This window comes from Rhipicephalus sanguineus, chromosome 2, assembly GCF_013339695.2.
Source record: "Rhipicephalus sanguineus isolate Rsan-2018 chromosome 2, BIME_Rsan_1.4, whole genome shotgun sequence".
NCBI lineage: Eukaryota > Metazoa > Arthropoda > Arachnida > Ixodida > Ixodidae > Rhipicephalus > Rhipicephalus sanguineus.
The window spans coordinates 47,846,696-47,868,073 of record NC_051177.1 but is presented as its reverse complement, the minus strand read 5'-3'; the positions used below and the strand labels follow the sequence as shown (position 1 = coordinate 47,868,073).

The window sequence follows — 21,378 nt, the reverse complement described above, 5'->3', positions numbered from 1 at the left end:
TATTTTGTTGTACTCGCAGTTCGCTTTGATCAGCTTCCTTTGTTTCTGAAGCGTGGATTGGCGGAAGAAGCTTTCCAGGTCCTTGATTTTTAGGAAACCGCGCCTCAACACCAACGAAAGAGGAGGGTTATATTGCGGCCTATGCACATGCGCTTGCGGGCGGCTCTCTTTGCACTACCCAGTTAGGGCCAGGGCTACGATGAGGGCGCTGGTGGCGGTGTTTTTCGCAGCGCCGCCTGGGCAGAGTCTGACGTCTATGCTGGGGAGGCCAAACGTGCTGGGACATTTCGCGGACATGGAACATTCAACAACGAATGAAATAGTCACCACAGAACAAACAGCTTTGCGCTCGATTTCATGAAATAAGAACAGCCACATCGGATGCCCGGTTCCCAGAAACATATGGTATCACACAAATGCGGCTGAGTCGATACCAACGTTTTTAGATAAAATAATCTAAAAACGTTGATCGATACGACCCGTGCCGCATTTAAATCCTCCCGCCTCGCTATACTTTGACGTAACCGTGGAGTTTAGAAAGCGCCATGCGATGTAGTTCAACGTCGTACCAACCGCTTTCACAGGGCCAGGTGATACAGATTATGTACAGTGCTGAACGTAACCATTAGCGGTCGGAACAATTTGGCGGCAGGTGTTCTGACAAATACAGATTTCGAGACGTGCGTCAGTCTTACGGCTTAGATCACGGAGGCTGCAGTTGTTGGATTGTGTGATGAAGGAAAGTGGTCTCTGTCACGGTCTCTGTACTCCATGAATTGTATGCCTTTATGTGACACTGGGCGGCGCTTGCATCGATACGACGAGCCACTCCATGACGTTTTCAGCAGCGCCGCCATCTGCCGGTCTTCATCGTTAGCACTGTACTGTTTCGCGCCATCACAAGTGACAATTTAATGTGTAATTGACAATTCATGATAATTGCGTGCGTGTGCTTCGCCGCTAACCTTCGAGAACAATCGATATCTTGCAACAACGTGGCGTAGGGAGGCTGACCGGTTGAGAGCATCGACTGCAACATCCACAGCGGCCATTGGCCTACTTGGTGAGCGGCGGTCTAAGCCTAATGGGGTAACTCCGGGCATCAACAAACAAAAACCGCGGCTTGTAGACATCGGTGACGCTATGTGCAACGACATGATCGCAGTGTATGTCACGGTTGCATTGTGCACTGCATGCGCGTTAAACTTGTTTACCTACATCGAGGTCACTTCCTTTTCGTTTCGGAAAACGCGGTACTTCCCGACTCTTCATTTTGTGTATCCGCATTATCTTGCGTAATGACGGACACGCATTTTATCCATTGCCCGTTCGAGCGGATCAACTGTGAATGTCACCGGTGGGCGCATTCCATAAGGTGCACGATATCGTTGGTGCTGGCGAGACGATCGCGGCTGACATGCTTGTTGCAGCCGTGCATTGGAAGCCCTGCGATCGGCACCCGTTTCGCAGCTCGGGACGGAGTGGCAGCTGCGGCACGATCGGGGGTTCGCATTGCATTCCGCTCACAACGTCGACCCTTGACGCAACACTGAAATGCACGATTAGGCCCTTGGTTTAGCAAAGCGCTGTTCGTTTCGCTTTTTACGGGGTAGTTTCTGCGTGCGTCGGCTGCTTATCGCGCCAATTCGACGAGCTTTTCCAGTGGTTCGGCCAAGTTTTGGCACGATCGCTCGTAACGGTTTTGTTGTTGCGCGAGTAAGCATCGCCCTTGCACAGAATCATGCTTTCGCTTTGCTGCTGCACTCGAAGGTTGGCACTCAGCGCCTAGAAGCATCAGTCGTTAGAAGCCGCGTTACCTTCGTAGTTGAAAAGTTGACGCAGAATCTGAAACTAAAATAGTTGTCATAATAACGAGTATTGCGATTGTATAGCTCTCTTGTTTTCTTGCTATAACGGCGGCATTTTTGTTACTTGAATGTAAAACAATGTGTTGGGCACCATTGGTAATTTTTTAGTGTGTTTGGGAAGCGGAACACCACCGCAATAAGGTGTACGACTGCCTTACAGTTTCATCAGGTGCTGCTGACGTGCGTGTTTCGTGACGGACGGGCATCCGTGTTATCAAATTCTTCAGTTCCTGTAAGGTCATGATTACCTGCACCCTGCTCCCCCCCCCCCCCCACACACACATCCATACACACTCGTCCATTGTTTTTTGCATACATCTTTCCATAAGTTTTCGTTATGATTAACATTAAGGGTGGCATGGCTGACCTTAAGTGAGGCATCATTTCACTTCTCATAACACTGCTTCTTTCATTGCATATGGAATGGCAGTTTATGTCACAAGCAACATTGTTGAAGACAGCTGTCTCCCAGCACATGTCAAACGCATGTATTTATGGACATAATATGAAAGCCTCATATTGTCACACAAGGTCAGAGATAAAAGCCACCGCCATGTGACAATTATGTAGTAGGCACGCGTAGTGCAAAGGTTGTAGGTTGAGTCTCTGCTGGCCGCAAGTTGCTTTTTTCATCCACTTTCATTTTCCTTTGTTTCATAATTACAACACTTAAACCTACAATTAATGCCCCAATGCTTCCCTCAGCTTCACTACTTTGTTGGCTTCATATGGTCATGTCTAACAAAAAACGGGCCCTGCGATCCATTTCCCTACTGTAGTTTTAGTGATGTAGAAATGCCATTTGACAGCGTGCATAGACAATTACTTATCTTTTTTCCTTGCATTGTTCGCAGTCACCTACGTTTGTACGTGTTGTGTTGTGGCAGTTGGAATCTGCTGTGCTACGTGTACATTGGGAGTGCGTGCAGCAGAAAAACGTCGTTGAGGCACACAAGCAGCTTTGGTTAACTAAAGCTCATATATAGCTAAATCTAGTTGTATACATCACGTTACTAAATGTCTGCATATGTTCTTTTTTTTTTTTTTTTTGTTTCCCCTCTGCTTCGCACTGTAAAATTCATTGTGTTATAATGTATGTAAAAAAAGTATGTCAAAAACAGACCTAAACGATATCAGTATGTCTGAACGTTCTCTCTCCGTCACTTTTGTTTTTCACGCTGTAGCAATTGTTATCTTTGCCTGCCCTTTCACCTTTTTTAAAATTTACACAACATTGCCTCTTTTACTGCACTAAAATATTTTGTGAAGTATGCTGTCATAGTCCTGCAAGATATTTTTTTTTTGATGCTGTGATATTTGATAATATCATGTATTATCAGAGCTTTTAATTTCATAAATAATGATGTGTTTTATGCAGTGAACGTATCTTTAGTTTCATGAGATATGGCAGAAAAAACAAAACAAAAAATAACACCAGGGACACAAAAGACATAAAAAAGTACTGCAGTTGATCTAGCTGGACTTGCTCATAGTTGAGCGTTTCTTGCCGATCATTTTCTCTTTCATATTGCCATATTTCAAGCAGCTTCTAATCTTCTATTGCCCAAATTTTATTTTTTAGTGTTACTAAGCTATGTTTTAAGCACCTAAACAAGAAAAACAACAATGGTATATTCTCTGTCACAGTGTTGCGTATTATATTGAACCCTTCATCATAGACTCCTTGAACTGCAGTCAGTTTGTGACACCATGATCAGCTAAATTTGTAGTCCTATGTGTGTGAATTCTAGTAGAACATTTACTTCATGACAAGTTCAGGCCCCCGAGACAAGTTCATGTAGCCATCCTTAGGTTGCGAGTTCTGGAGATGTAGGTCAGAGGCCTAATCGCGGTCTGTTGTAATGCACGGATGTTTCCATAATTTTAGAAAATGCCACTAGTATTGCAGTGCCGAGTCTCGTTAAATTGTGTAAACGGAGTCGCTGGAATGGTGATTCTTTACTGTAGTTCTCACTGCATTATTTTATGTTGGTCAGACGTACCTCTCAGAGCATAGTTATCAGTATCAAGATCTTTGGTCCAGAATGGGTTAATCAGGAAGCTATTCAGGATGTATTTGATAGACAATCTTGGAGCAGAGCTTGGTTGTTTAATTCTCTTGGGATTGTTGATTTTCACATCACAGCATGCCGTTCAGCAGTGAGGCTGGCCCATCGCAAAGCATCCCGTAGTCTCTGCACAAAGTATGGACAGAAAACCGTGAGGAGAAAATGGCGGCCAACCCTCCTAAAGTCACCTATCCGCCGGGCATCAAGGCCATCTCAGATGACCTGAGCACGGATGACCTTGTGCGGCGACTAAAGGTATGTGGTCATCCCAATGATCTGGCTACTTGTGCTTGCTGCCATATTTCTGTTCACCGATACATTGTTGACTGTAAGGGAACATCTGTAATGAAATATAGCATTTTATTTTAAATGCAGCTAACTGCAGTAAAGATTGGGGTAGTAGTTGGCAAAAAAATGTCTAATTCCCACATGTTTAGGTAGAAGCTACTGGGCTGAATTCATTGATTGATTGACGGAGTGAGTGAGTGATCCTCCCTTCTGAAACAAATATGTGCGTGCACTGCTGAGACAACAAACCTTGTTGTCTTTGTAAACATATACTGCAGCTTTATTCTCCATGAGCTTTGAGGCTTGATGCATTTTTAAAAATGTTCAAATGCAGTAGTAGAGATACACAATTCCTTATGTTTATTGCATTTTGAAAATTTTTTTCTGTGCCTTGCAAATTAATGATATTACTTCACATGTCCGTCAGCAAGCTGAAACCATTTTATGCTCAGTCCGTACAACAGGTACTGGATGTTCTATGTCCAGTACTTGCAACCTTTTAGTAGACTGTACGACTAGATTAGTACTGTCATTAGTAATAAGGCCAAACGTGTGAATATCTACAGCGGAACATGGTACACCTGTGATCCTGTATCCAGCACTAGCAAAACACGAACGTGCATGGAACGCAGCAGTGCTGTTTGAAGGAGTGCTGACACCAATTTTCGAAGCTTAGTTTACTCCTGCAAATCTCCTGTATGCAGAGACGGCTCTGAGCAAGTGTGAAGCTCAGTAACTGCTTAAAGATATTTTATTCTGATATTGAAGTCAACTTTCGCATGGCGCACCTGCTGACATCTACACTAGCATGAAGTCAGGCTACAGTGTCAATTTTGGTGACGTTGAGCACCAAACATTTCAAAATGGCCACTCACATGTCACCAACGGAGCCACACAGCAGAGCGGCCATGGAAACGTCTTTATACTTGTACAAGCACATGACGAGAAGCTCGTACCACGTCGTGACATCAGGGTACAGTAGGAATCTAAACAAGCTTTTGAAAACATGTAATTAGTTTTTCAGGGTGCACTCATGCTTACCAGTGCATTTTCCAAGCTCTTGGGGACTTGGTCTTTCATTTGACGCAGAAAAACCACAACTGAAAATATTAGCTCACGCGAATTTTTTATGTGCCCACTTCTTTCTTTTCATACCTTAAACCCCTTCCCTGAGCGTAGGATTGCAAACCGGACGCACATCTGGTTGACCTTCCTGCCTTTCCTTCCTCCTCCTTTTTTGTCCGTGTATAACATCACACTCCCCATTGGGTTACACCCCACTCCCTGTGTATTTCTTTTGCTGTGCAACAAGCGCTTAAATGACGTTTTGGTGAAATGCTGTTGTATGCAGGAGTGCGCCCAGACATTCCAGAACCTTAGCCAGGACGAGGACAATAGCGCATATGTGCAGTTGGCCCTTCACCTGGCGGGTGAAGGCTTCTTGAATCACAACTCAAAGGACGTCCGGCTGCTTGTAGCTTGCTGCATTGCGGATGTCTTTCGCGTATTCGCTCCCGAGGCTCCTTACAAGGATCCCGAGCAACTCAAGGTACACTGCCGTCTTTTCTTGGTGTAATTAACACAGTTATAACAGAAAATTACTGTCGTTGGGCCATAACCTTTTTCTTGTGGAAAGAGGCATGTCATTTTGCCAACCTATGAAAGGAACATTGATAATAGTAATAATTCTTGGGGTTTTATGTCCCAAATCACGATATGATTACGAGAGACACCGTAGTGGAGTGCTCTGGAAATTTCGACCACCTGGGGTTCTTTAACGTGCACCTAAATCTAAGCACATGGGCCTCTAGCATTTTGCCTCCATTGAAATGCGGAAGAAACCTTGTACTGCAATGTTGTAAGAACAGCAGCAACAAAACTGGGCTCTGAAGTTTGGTGGTTGCCATGCCAGCTTTACAAATGCCTTTGCCGTATTGTATCCGATTGTACTGTACAGGCAGTCGTTACATTAATTTTCTCTCAAAAAAGATCTCTGCGCATTATGATGTTGTAAACATGGCATATCTTTTGACACATGCTGCTGGTCAATGGGCCCCCACAAGTATCACATACATGTTTACTGAGCTGTTATATAAAAGCAAATCGTAGGCGGGGCGTAGCCAGAAACTTATTTCTAAGGGTTCCGACCTCCCTTCATGTATGTTCATTTATATGTTTGTATGTCTGCACATATATATACACATAGAATGTGTAAAAATTTCAGAGGGAGGGGGTTGACCTTAGAACAAGTTAGTCGTGCAGACACGGAGACAATAGAAGGAAACTAGATGGCACAATGAATTCCTAACAACTGGCTCATCTTTCTGTCCTTTTAAACATCGTATAAGGATACCTTTGCTCTACTGTGTCTTACCGTTGAATGCACGTCGTATTGTGTAAACATGTAATGACACAAGCTATGGGTGGGGGGACGCAGACCATCTTTTTATTCTTCATAGAACAGCTGAGGGGCCTGGAAGATCCCAAGGACCCAACTTTTAAACGTTATTTTTATCTGCTGGAGAACTTGGCGTGGGTCAAGTCATTCAACATCTGCATCGAGCTTGAGGATAATCAAGCCATCTTCTGCCAACTCTTCTCACTCATCTTCACAATTGTCAAGTGAGTACCCTGTCACACTGTGTACTCATACTGAGGTGGGCTACTCTCTCTAATTCACTTTAGTGAATACGCTGGGGAATGCTGTCACCCATAGATGCAGATGTGTGCTATGCTGTTCATGTGAAATCTCACGAAAGTAGTAGTGCCCCCAAAAGCGAACTGCTGAAAATACTGTCCGAGGAGGTGTCAGTGCTGTCAACTTCCTTCATTTCAACTTTTACTGGACTGACAAGATTGGTCGAATCATCCGGCAGGTCAAATGAAACGAAAAGCAAGGAAAAACACCGAGACACTGTGTGACAGTATTTGTTTCAGTTTTAACATGCTCCCGAATTTTATTTGCACCCACTTTTTACAAGTTCAAAGTAGAAAACTAATGCACAAATGACATTAGATCTCTTATGCAAACAATGTACACCTAGGTTTTTCTAGAGAGATAAACATTCCAACATGCTTCTGATTCTGGTAATATGAAAAGTCAAAATCGAGGAAAATAAAATGGAATTTTATTTGCCTGATGTCCGTCCATCGTCGGCAATCTGTGACCGCACTTTATCGCTGTCTATTAAACACTACAGCGAGTTGCCCACTGTATGATTCAGAGTCTACTTATTATTCTGCATTTATGAAACATTCCCATGTCACTCGCATACGGGACGAGACGCAACTTGTTGCGGTTTGCTGACCTTGTAAACTAGCATAATTTGAATTAGCTTTCATAATCGGACGGAACACTTAGCGCGTAAAATACCTTATCGGTTGAACATGCTTTTGTAATATATGCCACTTGGTCTTTCGCCACACATAATCAAAGTTGTGATTATGTAGTTTTGCGCATTCATCACAAATCGTTTCACTGATGCAGAATGCACAGCTGTTGCACTGGTGGCATAGCATTCATTACCCGTTTTTATCGAGTCTTCGGCCATTTGAGTGACAAATCTCTCTCTGCTCTCTGCTTATGCAGTGACAACCACTCAAACAAGGTGAAAAACTTCATGCTGGACATGATGTGTCCGCTGATCACCGAGGCTGACACGGTCTCGCAAGGCCTACTTGACATTGTGCTCAAGCAGATCATAGAGCCCTGCAAGGTGAGACATTGCCTGTGCAGGTTATGGACATCAACATGCTGTAGTTAACATGTTGTTCTGCTGTCGAGTGAGAGGTTGCGTGTTCAATACTTGGCTGCGGCAGCCACATTTTTGTGGAAACTGAATGCGTAAGTGCCCATGTATGTAGATTTACGTGCTAGTTAGAACTGTGGGGCAGCTAACCAGTGGTCCATTAGAGTGGCAGAATGGGTAATAAGGGTTGGGTAAAGACTGAAAAATTGACTGGTGGGATAAAATTGGGAAGTCAGCTGGTGGGAATGACTAGCCTGCGCATGATAGGGTCATTTGGGGGTTATTGGGAGTTGCTCTCACCATGCAGTGCACATAAAATAGGCTGACGATAGTGATGAACAGAACAAGTCAAAGAACAAAGGCCAATATAAATTGGAGCCTTCCGACAGGCCTCTTTCATATCCCTGGTTTAGCTTGTCAGTGTTAAAACCCCATGAATGAACGAATCTTTGACACCATCATTGCACATGCAATGACAATTACATTTGCTTCCTAAGCACTGCCTTGAAAATATGAAAATCCTTTTGCAAGCTTTACAATTACTGTCACAGTGTTTTCAATGAAAACGAAAGAGGACTGCACACAAAGGTACTAGACAAGTACACATTGTAAAGTGTGAAGCGTTTCTGGGTATTCATGAAGCTTTCACAATCTTTAGAAGCAGTTTGTTAGTTCAGTGACGGTAGACTTTGTCAAGGTCAGTGACAGTAGACTTTGTCAAGAACAGTGAGTGGCAAGGGCCTAATTCTGAGGTGTCTGTCTTAAGGTCTAGTTATTGCCATGTTTCCGACTATGTTCGTAGACTATCGCTGATGTGCTGTCAATTATTGTACAGTACAGTCTGCTGTTAGAAGGGACGCCTGCTTAATTTTCGGTCTTAAGTCACACTGAGGTAGAGCCCTTCAACAATCCGCCTTTTACATTTTCCTGTGCTGCCATTTTGGAAGGGTTTTAGTAGGTGCTGGGACAACCGGTATCGCCAAAACAAAAGCCTCCGAGATTAAGAGGTGCTTCGCGACTTTTCGCTAGGGGAAAGGCGCGTGCACCGTTGCATCATGAAAAAGCCGGATTAAGTGTGAGCTGTGTATTTCAAAAAAAAATTTAAAAGCGTATGTTGGCTTTATTACTGGTTAGGGTTTCTCGTTACTGAGCACCATACTGTGAATTGGTTTACAACCATGCAATGCACTAGACTAAGTTTCGGATGAATATATATCGCTTGTCCATTTGGTGCATTGATTAATAGTGCAAAGACACCAAGCAAAAAAAAGGCAAGGGGGGGGGGGGGGGGGTTTGTGTTCTTTCTAGCTGCTAGCTGGGTGAAGTGAAGTTAAATTTTGCTGTTTTAAGCTTTCCTTTCGAGATCGTGTGCATTCTTTTTAATGTCTTTGCAATCCCCAGTGGACTATAACCGCACTTTTAGTTTTGATCTCATATTGTCTTTTTTCTTGTTTCTGTGAACCGTGCAGACGCAAAACAAAAATGCATATAACCTGGCCAAGGATGTGCTCAAGCGGACGCTCAACACCATCGAGCCGTACATTCAATCGGTGGGTGTTGCATGCCTTCAGCTGTAGCGTGTGCCGCAGTTCAGCCTACAAAGTATGCGCCTTTTGTGGCCGCAGTTCTTCAACAACGCCTTGGTTCTGGGCCGGACGTCCAACAGCACTGTGGCCCCTCAGCTGTACGAGCTTATCTACGAGCTCAACATTCTCTGCCCCAGTATGCTCATTGCTGTCCTACCGCAGCTGGAGTTCAAGCTCAAGGTAAACGCTGCTTGTTTATCTCTCTCGTCTGCCCTTTTCTCTCTCTCTCTGCTGCTCTTAATAAAAGCAGCAAACAAAGTGACAAAGCTGATTTCTGCTGAACTTTTCATGTAGTCCTGGAGGAGCCACACTGGAACATAAATAACATATATCTGGTTGGAATGCAGCTTAAACTAAACGCTGAAGAGTAGCGCAGGAGGAAGGAAGGAACAGGTGGAAAGACAGGGAGGTTAGCCAGTTATCAGACCAGCTGTCTACCCTGTGATAGGGTTAGGGGAAATGAAAGAGAATAAAGAAGAGACGCTACAAAAAAAGGAAAGAAACAAACAGACAAAGAAAAGTAGATTACGACACTGTTCTAAGTCTGTCTGTAAGCCTGATTGACCTTAAAAAGCGCAACAATGCTTTCAACACCTCCTGTGCTGAGGACAGACGCGGCCAGTGTCCCTGAACCCTTTCTTCTGATAAAGTGCAATTATCAAGTCTGTCGATCGTATTGGGAAGTTCTTTTAATGGTGCACTGCAGCACAAATTTGGCAAGCCACTATGGCCTGGCAGTATACAGGAGAATGTGCAAATAAAGAGGCATTTTATATTATTGAACTTTTTCTACCATACTTTCCTATTATTCAGACACTTTATGCAGCACCTTTCAAGTGAAATAATTTCACCATCTCCTGCTAAAGGGGACCATGAGACGATGTGAAGCCGGAGCACTTGCACGATCGCGTTCCGTTGGCATTCGTTGGGCATGCTACCGACCTCGCGTCACAGGGCAAGCGGGGAACGCGGTCGACAGGCGCGCGAGAGGGGGGCAGTGTAGGAGAGCAGAGAGAGGGGGGGGGACGCGCATGCGCTGGCCCTCATCGCGGCGCTGCGCAGGAGAGAATTTCGGCATGTCGAGCCCGCATTTCAGAGGAGTCAACGGAAGCGCTCTACCCACTTTATATTCACACTTGAAGGAGAGGAGACTAGAGGAGGAGAGTAGCGTATGCGCCGCAAGAGTAGAAGCGAGAACGCAGGAGAAGCGCAAGCAGGTGCTGGGAGCGAAGTGGAGAGAGTAACGCGCAGCTGTTGGAGAGAGGGAAGGAGGAGAGTTGCGCATGCGTAGTGTGAGTACGGACGCCAACGCCGCGGGACATACCCCCGAGCAAGAGATGCTTTGCATCTAAAAGAACCCATCCGTGGTTATACTTTGCACATGAGGTCGGATTTCATTGTAACAAAGTTTAACATCTAGAGTAAACTGCCAATTTTACCGACTTCTTTATGTTGAGGTATAATTCTGAATAATCACAAACGTGCAGCAGACACCTTACTGACATTGTGAAACAGTAAAAATTGCTTGCATGACTTTAATCATTGTATGGAAAAATTTAGTACTTAGTCTTTTCATTTAGCGGAAGGGGGTTCCTACTCACCTAGGCTGCTATGTTCTTCCATTGTATTTGAACTAGATGGTGGGCTTTTGGTTTTGTTCTCTACACAGTGCAATGATGAGAAGGAGCGGCTGAGCGTGACAAAGCTCCTTGCCCGCATGTTCTCTGACAAAAACTCGGACCTGGCTGCGCAAAACCCGCCTCTTTTGGAACTGCTTCCTTGGCAGGTGAGGTCGCCTAACAAATGGGGTTTCACTTATCCGAGCATGTAAGTTTGGTTGTGTGCTCAAAGATTTTTGTTTACCTGTCTAACATACTTGAATGTCATTTTAAGGCTACAGGTTTCAAATGACTTACCTCGATCTCGTTGCAAAAGACAACTACCTTACAAACATGTTCTTGTTTGCGATGATGTATCGTATAACAGCGCTGTGCTTGAATCAACTCTGACACAGGTTGTCGCACAGGCTTGCCTTTCATTTGTCATGATGTGCTATGTCTATGCCACGGAGATGGGCAGTTTCTTTAGCGTTTATATACAGTAGAACCCCGCTGATACGTTTTTGAAGGGACCGTAGGAAATAAACGTAAGAGACGGGAAACGTAAGAGCCGAAAAACAGGAAAAACGGCAAAATATTTAGTGGTACAGAATTTTATTTCAATTCTTACGAGTAGCACGAAAATTGGCGCGCTCAGCCGCGATCTAGTCGATGGATAGAAACGCGGAGCTTAGGATGGCCTCATCCACAGAAATGTAATCAACGTATGTGATTTTTTTAACACCAACAGCTGTAGGCATGAAAGAACTAAGCACACGCAATCACGACCGGCGCGGCGAGTCCGACCGCGAACCGCACGCACGACCACGCGAGCTCCAACCAGCTCGAACTCCTCCCGTTCTCCGACAAATAACGATGATGATGAGTCTACGCCAACGCGATGGCAGAAGTGAATGCCAATCTCGAAGGCCTTGCTTTCGCAAGCAGTTACGTCATTCACGCCATGTTTGTGCAATACAAATCTCAGAGGCTATGCTTTTGTCAATAGTAAATGCCAATCTCGAAGGCCTTGCTTTCGCGAGCAGTTACGTCATAGACGCCATCTTTGCAATTTGAATCTCGAAGGCCATGCTTTTGTTTGCATCAATTGAAAGATTCTGTTGCGCCTCTCATGCGGCTAATATTACGGTCAAACGAGGCCAAACTGCGTGAAAATGCACCATGGCCGCTCTCTTTGGTAGTCACTCGGTCGGCTCCAAGCGCACTTCGCGACGTATCATACGGGAACGGTCCGACAGTTACGACGTAACAGCGGGGTTCCCAATACATTGTATCCTATGGGAGCTATGCCGGGACCGGCGGAAAACGACGTAACAGCCGGGAAAACGCAGCAGTGAGGAACGTAACAGCGGGGTTCTACTGTATAAATCTCAGGGGAACCCACGCACAAACCGAGCAAAAGATCAAGCTGTTCTGTCAATACTCGTGCCTCATAAAATTCTTAGTGTTGGCTTTATCCTGGGTGTTTTTGAAGCATTCTTTCAAGTTTATCTCACGTACATCTCTCATTACTTTTTTTTCTCCTCTCCTTTTCTCTCAGATTCAATGACATTAGCGAACATGTGCGAATGCGGTGCGTCCAGTACTCCATGCACTTCCTGCTGAACCATCCCAAGCTGCGGAATGACATCACGGGTGGGTGGTGCTCCTTCTTTGGAATCAAACCTAGAAGAGAGTTCGGAGCAGCTTTCCTCAACGACGTTTACATCAAAGCTGATTGTCTGGATTCGTGGGCACCTATAAGGTTGCCCCAAATGCATGCCTTTCATCCAGGGGTGCCCAAGTAGTGAAATGATACGCATTGAATCAATTGAAGGTGCAGTCAACCCTAACATGCTTCATATCAATGAGTCTCACCTTGGCACTGTCCAAAGCAGACTTTGATAAAATAAATACAGTTAAAACTAATGTAATGAACACCGTTTCAATGAATCGTCCTCTAGAGCAGGAGAAGGCTCTTCTCTTTTCTTGTAGAGGGCAGAGGCTGTCATCATGGAGTGATAATATGCCCATTACAAAAGAAACTCTCTGATCGTGCCAGCATTAACACTTTCGTGACCGTGCCTATTCCCATCGTTAGTATGCCAACGATGACTTCAACAAAATGTCCTAAAACTTTGTATGTTAAGGGGAGACGCGGGTCTTGGAACGGTCAAAAATGGTGAAAAAATCGATTTTTCGCAAAGCTTATTTTCGAGGCGTTTGTACTTCTGAGCACCTACTCCCAAATTGCTAACGCTAAATTCGGTCGGGAAACGCGATAAAATCGGCTTTCAAAGCACCCCGGCAGCACTAAAATGTCCCCAAAAGGACGAAATTTGTTCGAACTTCCCGCGCGCGCCATGAGCGTTGCAGCGGGCCGAGCGCCGCCATCTTGGGCTAGATTTGACGCTGTTTTCTTTGTGCACATTTTGCGCCATCTCAAAATGGCGTCGCTCAAGCAGAACAGCCGCCGTCGCGGGTTTTCTGAAGGTCGTTTCCAGGCCACTGATTGGCTCTCACGCGGCGCGCTTTTCAAGCGCGCCTTTCCGAGTCTCCCATTGGCTGGCGCGACCGACCAGTGCCTCCTCTATAACTTTCAGTGCCTGGTGGATGGGGAGGAGAACAAAAGGCGCGACCGTCGGCGCGAGTACAACCGGTCACCGCCAGGCGCCGCCACCCAAACAGGGTTTCGCGGTCTTTCGCTCGCTGCCCGCGCATCACTCGCGCAGGTGCGGCTGCTAGTTTCGTTTCCCGATTTTCTCGACTTCAGGATATCTGAGATGCTGACAATGATCGGTAGAAGCAAGGCCTACTCGACCGCTAAGCTCTTGAGACCGATTGAGTTCGAAACAGCAACACCTCTCGGGTGACTGGAACGCACGCACACCGGTAGTCGCAGTGATCTCGTTAATGACGTCGCGATTTCTTTTTCAGGGGGCATAAGAATGTCATCGTTAAATTGTGCGTTCCGTGAAGATCTTTCATTGCAGTGGTAGCAAAAGCACGCGTAGCACAAGTAGTCCGTCTCACTGGCAGTCACTGACCTTTCGGGCGTTAAACGTTTCTTCAAAGCGTATATGCCTAGGTCGGTAACTCTACGAAATTTTGGCTTCTTTGCAATAATTAAAGGAGTACTGACACGATTTTGAGACATCGAAAAAGGGACATTTTTTGTTTCGTTGGTTTGCAGTGTCAACGCTGTCCACACACTGGAGTCGGAGAACACGTATAAAATATTTTAATTTTACTTTGAAGTTTTCGTCGCTGAGCATCTGCAAGCCAGCTCCACTGCAAGGACATTATCCCGACGAGTCAAGACAGTTCCCCCGAGTATGCGAGTTCTGCGTCCTGCATGCAGCCTAAATCGCAGAAATCACTGCCAGGGTCACAGGACGACAATTCACTCATCGTTGTTTATGTGCACCACGAGCAGATGACGAATTTCGTGTCAGTACTCCTTTAAGCTTCTTGTGCTTCGAAAGGTAGTCTCCACAATACACTCATTCCGAGCTATACTTTCTCGCCATGAGACGCACAGGAGGAGTAGAGTAAGAGCAAAGCACAAGAACTATCCGCGCCGAATGAAGTGCGAACAGCGCTCTGAACGCGCGGCTAGTTCAGGCCGTCTGCTGCCGACATCTAAAATAGGCAAGCGCGTCCGGTTACCGATAGTTTTGCTTTTCTTTCCTTTGACATTCCATATTTTGCTTTGCCACTGGAGCGCCACGTTAATGCTTTCCACTGATCGCAACTGGCGCAGCGCAGTTTCTCTGGCAGCAGCGTGCGTGAAGCGAGCGCTCATAGCTCCCTTATAGAGTTCTCATCTTGCTTCCATCTCTCCCTTGTTATCAGCGCCTAGCTGCGATGCGAACAGAGGGCGGATAGAATAGCGAAGCTCCAGTGCACGTGCGTTCAAGTCACCCGGGAGGTGTTGCTGTTTCGAACTCAATCGGTCTGAGGACGCGGAAACGAGCCCTGACTGCGCCGTCTCTTACAACGAGCATCTCGGGTGCGCGCGCGCCTGCTCGGTAGCCCCGCGCTCGTGGCTGCTGCAATGACCAAATAATTTCAAAACTAACGTCTTCAGTGCCGGCGACACCTTTTTCGGTACCTGCTGGCCTTTTAATAAAAAAGCAATTCAATCCTGCCTGCATTTTATACACTTGCTGGGCAAGAAGTCGGAATTGCCAATCCTTGCCCAAGGGTCTCATTGGAGGGGTCGTAACTATTAGTGCAACGACATTATGCTACATGTTTTCAATGATTATGAAAGCTGATGTGGAAGACAATAAGTGGACAAAGTTTAAGAAATATGAAAAATGTTTTTTTTTTAATTGTCAGAAGTTTTCATTGTCCGGTGTTTTCTTTCACTTAGCCCGATCATGTCTCTTTACTGAAAAGTTATATAAATATAAGATTCGGCAGTGTGGTAGATAAGGATGCGAAGAACGTAATGCGCAATTTTTGTCGCTCTGCTACAAGGATTTTTCGAGATAAAGACCTTCAAATTAAAGAAAATAACGTCTCCTGGGACTATTTTGAGGTTTTTTATAAAAAGATCTACCCTACACATCAAAACTAAAAATACCTGAGCAGAAGCAAAAACATGCATATATTTAGTTAAAGAAATTTCAGCTACCTAACGTTAATATATTTTGTGCAATTCATAACGAAAGTTGGCCAAAACAGTAGAGCGGATGAGCGCTCTACTCCACCTCTTCGTCATTATTGATTTCCTGTGCTTCGAAAAAATTTTTGGCGGCAAAACAAATTGTGGATCTCTTTTTTCCACTCATCAGGCAATAATATATAAAATTTTGAAATAAATTTGAGAGGTCGACCAGCCATCGATTGTTCGATCTTACGTGGAATCACCCTAATAAAACTTTGAACTCGATTTTCTCCTCTATTAATAAACCTATAGTGATGGCGAAGTTAACGACATTAGTTCTCGGAGCACAATTTATCGATCTAAACCGATTCATTGTTTCTCTTTAGCAGGGGCGTAGCCAGAAATTTTTTTCGGGGGGGGGTTCAACCATACTTTATGTATGTTCGTGCGTGCGTTTGTATGTGTGCGTGTATATATATGCAAGCAAAACTGAAAAATTTCGGGGGGGGGTTCGAAGCCCCCCCCAACCCCCCCCCCCCTTGGCTACGCCCCTGCTCTTTAGTGTCCCTTTAAACGCATAGTTCGAGAGGAGTGGCTTGAGGAAGTAAATACATATGAGGTTCACGTGTCGCACCCTGTGGTCATAGCTGCCATCACTCTGGCATTTAAGGAGCCTTGATGCACAGAGGGCTGGAACTGTGTACTTTGTCAAGGTACTGAATGGCTTTGCCAAAGTTGGGTTGCCTTTGAGCGCACCGTCTGCAAAAGCTCGCAAAGTATCAAGGACAAAAAGGAGCTGGTCAGATGGATACAGTCCAGGCACTTTCTTTTTTTCGTCCGACTTGCACAGCGGCACGCAGCAGTACGACATCGCAATTCATGCAAGCTACGTGGTCACGACAAAGGATCAAAAAATCTTCCATCGCATTCAACTCGCTAAACCCAACCGCACATGTCAAGGCAGAGCAAAGCAAACAAGCGCTCTAGGCCGCGCCCGCACCAGCACTACCAGCTCAGCGCCCGACCCTGTTTGCACAGCGCCACCACGCAGTCGCGGCGAGCGGGGGAAACGCAAGCGCCGACGGCCGCGGGAGGGTGTTCTACCAGGCACTGAAAGTTATAGAGGAGGCACTGGACCGACACGTCATTTTTTTTTTTTCTTTGTGTTTGGTTCTCCGCCGTGGCTGTCCGTTTGTGTGCGCCTGCTTTTGCGATCGTGCGTGTTTCTCGACGGACCGTGTCTCTACTTTGTGCCGGTAGTTTTTCCACGCGATCGGATGCCTGGAGACTCTCGTCTGAAACCATCGACGCAACGAGCTTTGGAAGCCGTAAAAAACGGGCTTGGAACAGAAGGCGCCGGCTACAAGTGCACCGTCGGCAGCGGAGTTGGAGTCGCGGCCGGACCCTTTGGACCTGCCGGGAAACTTCAACTGACGACACCGTGGGACCAAGTTCGACTAGCGAAACACTTCGGGTTGATGCCGCGTACTACTCAAACGGCGGAGCAGGCGCAGCGAGTTGAGAGATCGGCGCAAACGCAGACCGTTCTGTCTGGAAAGTCGGCTACCCCAGCGCAAGTTCGACCTTCTTGGAGTAAGCGCGGAGTGCCAGACCGGTGACGCCGGGACCGATTTTTTGCTCGTCGATATGAAAGTTTTGAATACTTTTTTGCACAAGCGAAGTGCGACAAATGCAACGCAAAAAGTCTCAGCGTGAGGAAGGCAACGGACAAGGAGTACGGCCTTGCGGTAAAGCTTATTTTTTCTTGCAGCAGTTGTGATTTCGAGAAGAAGCAATTTTCTTCTCCGAGAGTGAGCGGAACTGCCACCATCACTCCCTTCGAAGTCAACATGAGGGCCATGAAGGGGATACAGATGATAGGCAAAGGTGTTACTGCCCTTTCGGACTTTTGTGCGTGTATGAACCTTTCGCACCGAGGCTTGCACCACAAGACGTTTCAGGGACACCTAAAAAGTTTAGTGAAAGCCTGCGAAAACACAGCGACTGAAAGTGAAGCTGCTAGTGTGGCAGTAATAAAAGAGCTGTATACAGACTTCCTGAACCCATAGGGAACATCGATGTTGTGTTCGACGGCTCATGGATGACGCGAGGGTCGGAGCTCACACATAGGTGTGGGCTGCATCATTGAGCTCTACACTGGCCTTGTAATTGACCATGTTGTTTACTCAAACTTTTGTCTCGGCTGTGCCCTGGGACCACAGCCTAGAAAAAAGACTCTCTGCGTTTACGCAAGGCAAATGCAACTCATCTGAAGAGCACCAACACAAAAAAGACTCTTGCAAGGAGACACAAAACGGGTGCAACTGAAGATTACAGTCCTGGACTACTTTGAAGGTATTCTCTCAAGCATAGCAACCTATTACCCAGGGTAACATGCTGCCTAACATCTAGAAGGTTCTTCCTAAAGACTGAAAAGACATGAGCAGCCAGTCGCTTGAGCCTCATACCCCATGGCTTTTCCAGAACCCCCCAGCCGCTTGTCATGGTGGGGTTTTGATCATGCTTTGCACATTGGAAAATTTTTTTAGATATGATTCCTTGGGTGGAACAAGACACTTTCTGTTTGTTTTGAAGGGAAACAGATGGGGAACATGTGAATAAAATTTATGGTTAAAGGTTCCTTTTAGAAATTTATACAGTGCGTGTCAATCTTCAAACGCGATTTTCTCAGCTTCACATTTTTTGCCAACTTGACCAGCCTTACGGATCTTTTCATTATGTTTTTGTAAGGTAATTTTGATAAATTTTATACCGTTGAATTCGTAAGAAATAGGACTGTGGAGCTATGCTATTTTTTTGTGGCTAAGATGAACATATGAAATTTTGTGAACCATAATGTGAGCTAATTGCATTTCAAGATTACACAATGTCAATACAATTGAAAGTTCTTATATGATGATATATCTCAGTGACAATATAAATAGCATAGCTCCACATGGCAGGTCTTTGGCTACAGCTGCATCTTAAACAGAACCTAAAAATACTGAGGGAAAGTGTCTTAATGACCCGTAAGAAATTACCTAATTAGATTTCACTTATGCTCTCACAATTTGATAACTAATTGAAGTACATGAAAACTAATTATATTTTTGAGAACAGGAGGAAGAAATACATATACACACCCAATTTCATTACAATATCTCCAATAATAAAACTTTTCGTTTCGAGACCAGTGTCTCCCCTTAAGTCTCTGGCTCCCTCAGAAAACAACAGTAGAACCTCGTTGATACGGTTCCGAAAAAAAACACGGAAAATAAACGTACGATCTGGCAAAACGTATAATCCGAATCAAGTAAAAATTGAGGCTGACAAGCCCATATTGAGGTGCAAGGGCAAAAAAAACATTTATTTCTCAAAAAACATGGAGGGACTCTTCGATTTTCGAACTCCTGGCATCTCGCTGGCAGCCAGAGGTCAGACAGCTAGTTCCGGTCCTGACCGGAAATAACGTCGTGGTCACGTGCGTTGAAATCCCGAGACAATCCCAAATATTGCAAAATCGAACTCTGGGACAACCAGCGTAAACGTAAAGAAACGCTAACGCCGTGTCAGCAGACGAAACTTTGCACCGCATGAGCGTCGGTTCTTTCTGCATTGCCGTCTGGAAATATGGGGCTAGGTTTGCCGAAGGGTGGAAGTGATATTTACAAGCATACGCATTTGGGGCACGATCACGTACGTTCGAAAGATCATGCGCGACTCGCCCCGTCCGTGAAGAAAACTGCCGCCCCGCTAAAGGCTTAACAAGCTCAACTCTTCGTAGTGCACGTAACAATCCCTGTACAACACGAGTTGTGAAATCTCGCGAAAGTGATAGGCGTCCCCAAAAGTAACAGCTGTTCGCGGCTATCGCATACTGCATCGCACACTGGTGCTGATCACTTTGTGTTCTGTCTTAATTGAGACATGCACTGGTATGTTCGCCGCCATTCGTAATCGCACCATCTCGCACGGCGGAACGGTCTTTGAAAGATAATGCCCGGTGTAAAGGCAACTGAAGGTGAAGTCCCCAAGTGCCCGCATTGCGATCTGTCGAGTCTTCGTAAAAATAGCGGCGAGCGCGCATCGTCTCGTTTTGGCGCCTGATAACCAGAAACCTCCCAGATATCTTCCAGAACAAATTTTTTCTGGCAGCTTCCGACGACCCGCTCGTAGGCAGAATTGCCAAGCCAGATAAAAACGAACGCCGACTGGAATTGTGCCTGGCAGAGCAACCCGAAAACGAACGTACTCCGAGAGAAAAGTGTGGGGAAAATTATCGGCCATATTCGCAGGGCACAATGGTGGCGTTGCTATGGTTACGTGTCGCAGCGTGTTGTGCAGCGGCGGCGGCATGTGCGTTTCCCTAGGTCTTGTACCGAACCGTGGCAGATTGGAGGAGTGACAGCCTCCATTCTTTGGGCTGCATTGCTAGTTCCCCTGGGTGTTGTCGTAGCCATGGGGACTGAATAAAAGTGTGTGGAACGAGTGTGCATCTATATACCGTGCTACGGATGAAGGATTTGCAATGCTCAGCAAAATCGTGCCAAGTGCTACAGAAAATACTTTTTTTTTTTTTAAGTCGTTTGAAGATTTTGACGGCCAGCATCGCCACCTGCCTTCGGGTCAGTGTGTGGTCGACAGAGAGCAGCGATCAAGCAATTCGGAGAAGACACAGAGGTCCCGATCGAGCTATTCGGAAGAGACGTGGAGGGGACAATTGAGCAAAGCAGAGAAAGCACGGAGGGGGGAAAGGTACTACAGAGATGCCGCCGTCGCCGTGCGGCAGCTGTCTGCCACTTCGCGCTTCACAAGTACGCAAAAGGGCCCTTTTTGCACACCTGAATGAGAGTTTGTGAGTACAAAACGTATCATACGACCGCAGTTTTCCGCGGTGCTGAACGTTGCTGCCGAATAATCGTAGTTTTCAGGAACGTATTAACCGGAACGTATTACACACAGCTGTATTGTGTTATTTTTAATTTTCGGGATTTTGAGCGTAGGAGCCGGGAAATCGTACTAAGTGGGAACATATCAACAAGGTTCTACTGTACTTCATTTTTACCGTTTAGGAACTATGTAGGCCCTAGTAAACATTGTCAGTATCTATGACATCACGGCGACTAGTGTTGGAACTTCAAGGTGGTGTCTCCATATTTTCTCACTTACCAAGTGTCTTCTTGCAGCAAGTGTGGTGTTGTTGGTGTCATGAAAAGAGCAATTTACTAATGCGAGAAAAATTGTTTTTCTCTTTATTGTCCCTTTAAGTATTGAACTTATTTGTTCTTTGCTCTAGGAGCAAAGGCCATCTTGATAGTGCTGTGTTTTTTCAGAGTCACTGCGGCAGAGGCAGCATGACCCAGCAGAGTCCGTGCGGTACGAGGTGGTGATGGCCATCATCAGTGCAGCCAAGAAGGACTTTGGCTCGGTCACTGAGGAGCTGCTCAACTTTGTCAAGGAGCGCACTCTGGACAAGAAGTTCAAGATCCGCAAGGAGGCCCTCATGGGGCTTGCCCACCTCTACAAGCAACACATGAGCAGCCCCGACCTTCCAGCTTCCACATTGGAGTGCATCTCCTGGATCAAGAACAAGGTCGGTGGAACT

At 45.8% G+C, this 21,378-nt stretch overlaps 1 protein-coding gene across 1 annotated transcript in view; it reads left to right on the top strand.

Annotated features, from left to right (window-relative positions):
* Nucleotides 1–819: 819 nt before the first annotated feature.
* Nucleotides 820–21,378, top strand: part of LOC119382897 (sister chromatid cohesion protein PDS5 homolog B-like) — a 53,836-nt gene continuing 33,277 nt past the window's right edge. The window contains 11 exon segments of the mRNA XM_037650795.2: nucleotides 820–1,063; nucleotides 4,015–4,192; nucleotides 5,577–5,774; nucleotides 6,663–6,847; nucleotides 7,815–7,941; nucleotides 9,444–9,524; nucleotides 9,600–9,740; nucleotides 11,230–11,325; nucleotides 11,327–11,346; nucleotides 12,720–12,814; nucleotides 21,107–21,366. Coding sequence (XP_037506723.1) covers nucleotides 4,100–4,192; nucleotides 5,577–5,774; nucleotides 6,663–6,847; nucleotides 7,815–7,941; nucleotides 9,444–9,524; nucleotides 9,600–9,740; nucleotides 11,230–11,325; nucleotides 11,327–11,346; nucleotides 12,720–12,814; nucleotides 21,107–21,366 — 1,296 coding nt within the window. The 5' untranslated portion in view covers nucleotides 820–1,063; nucleotides 4,015–4,099.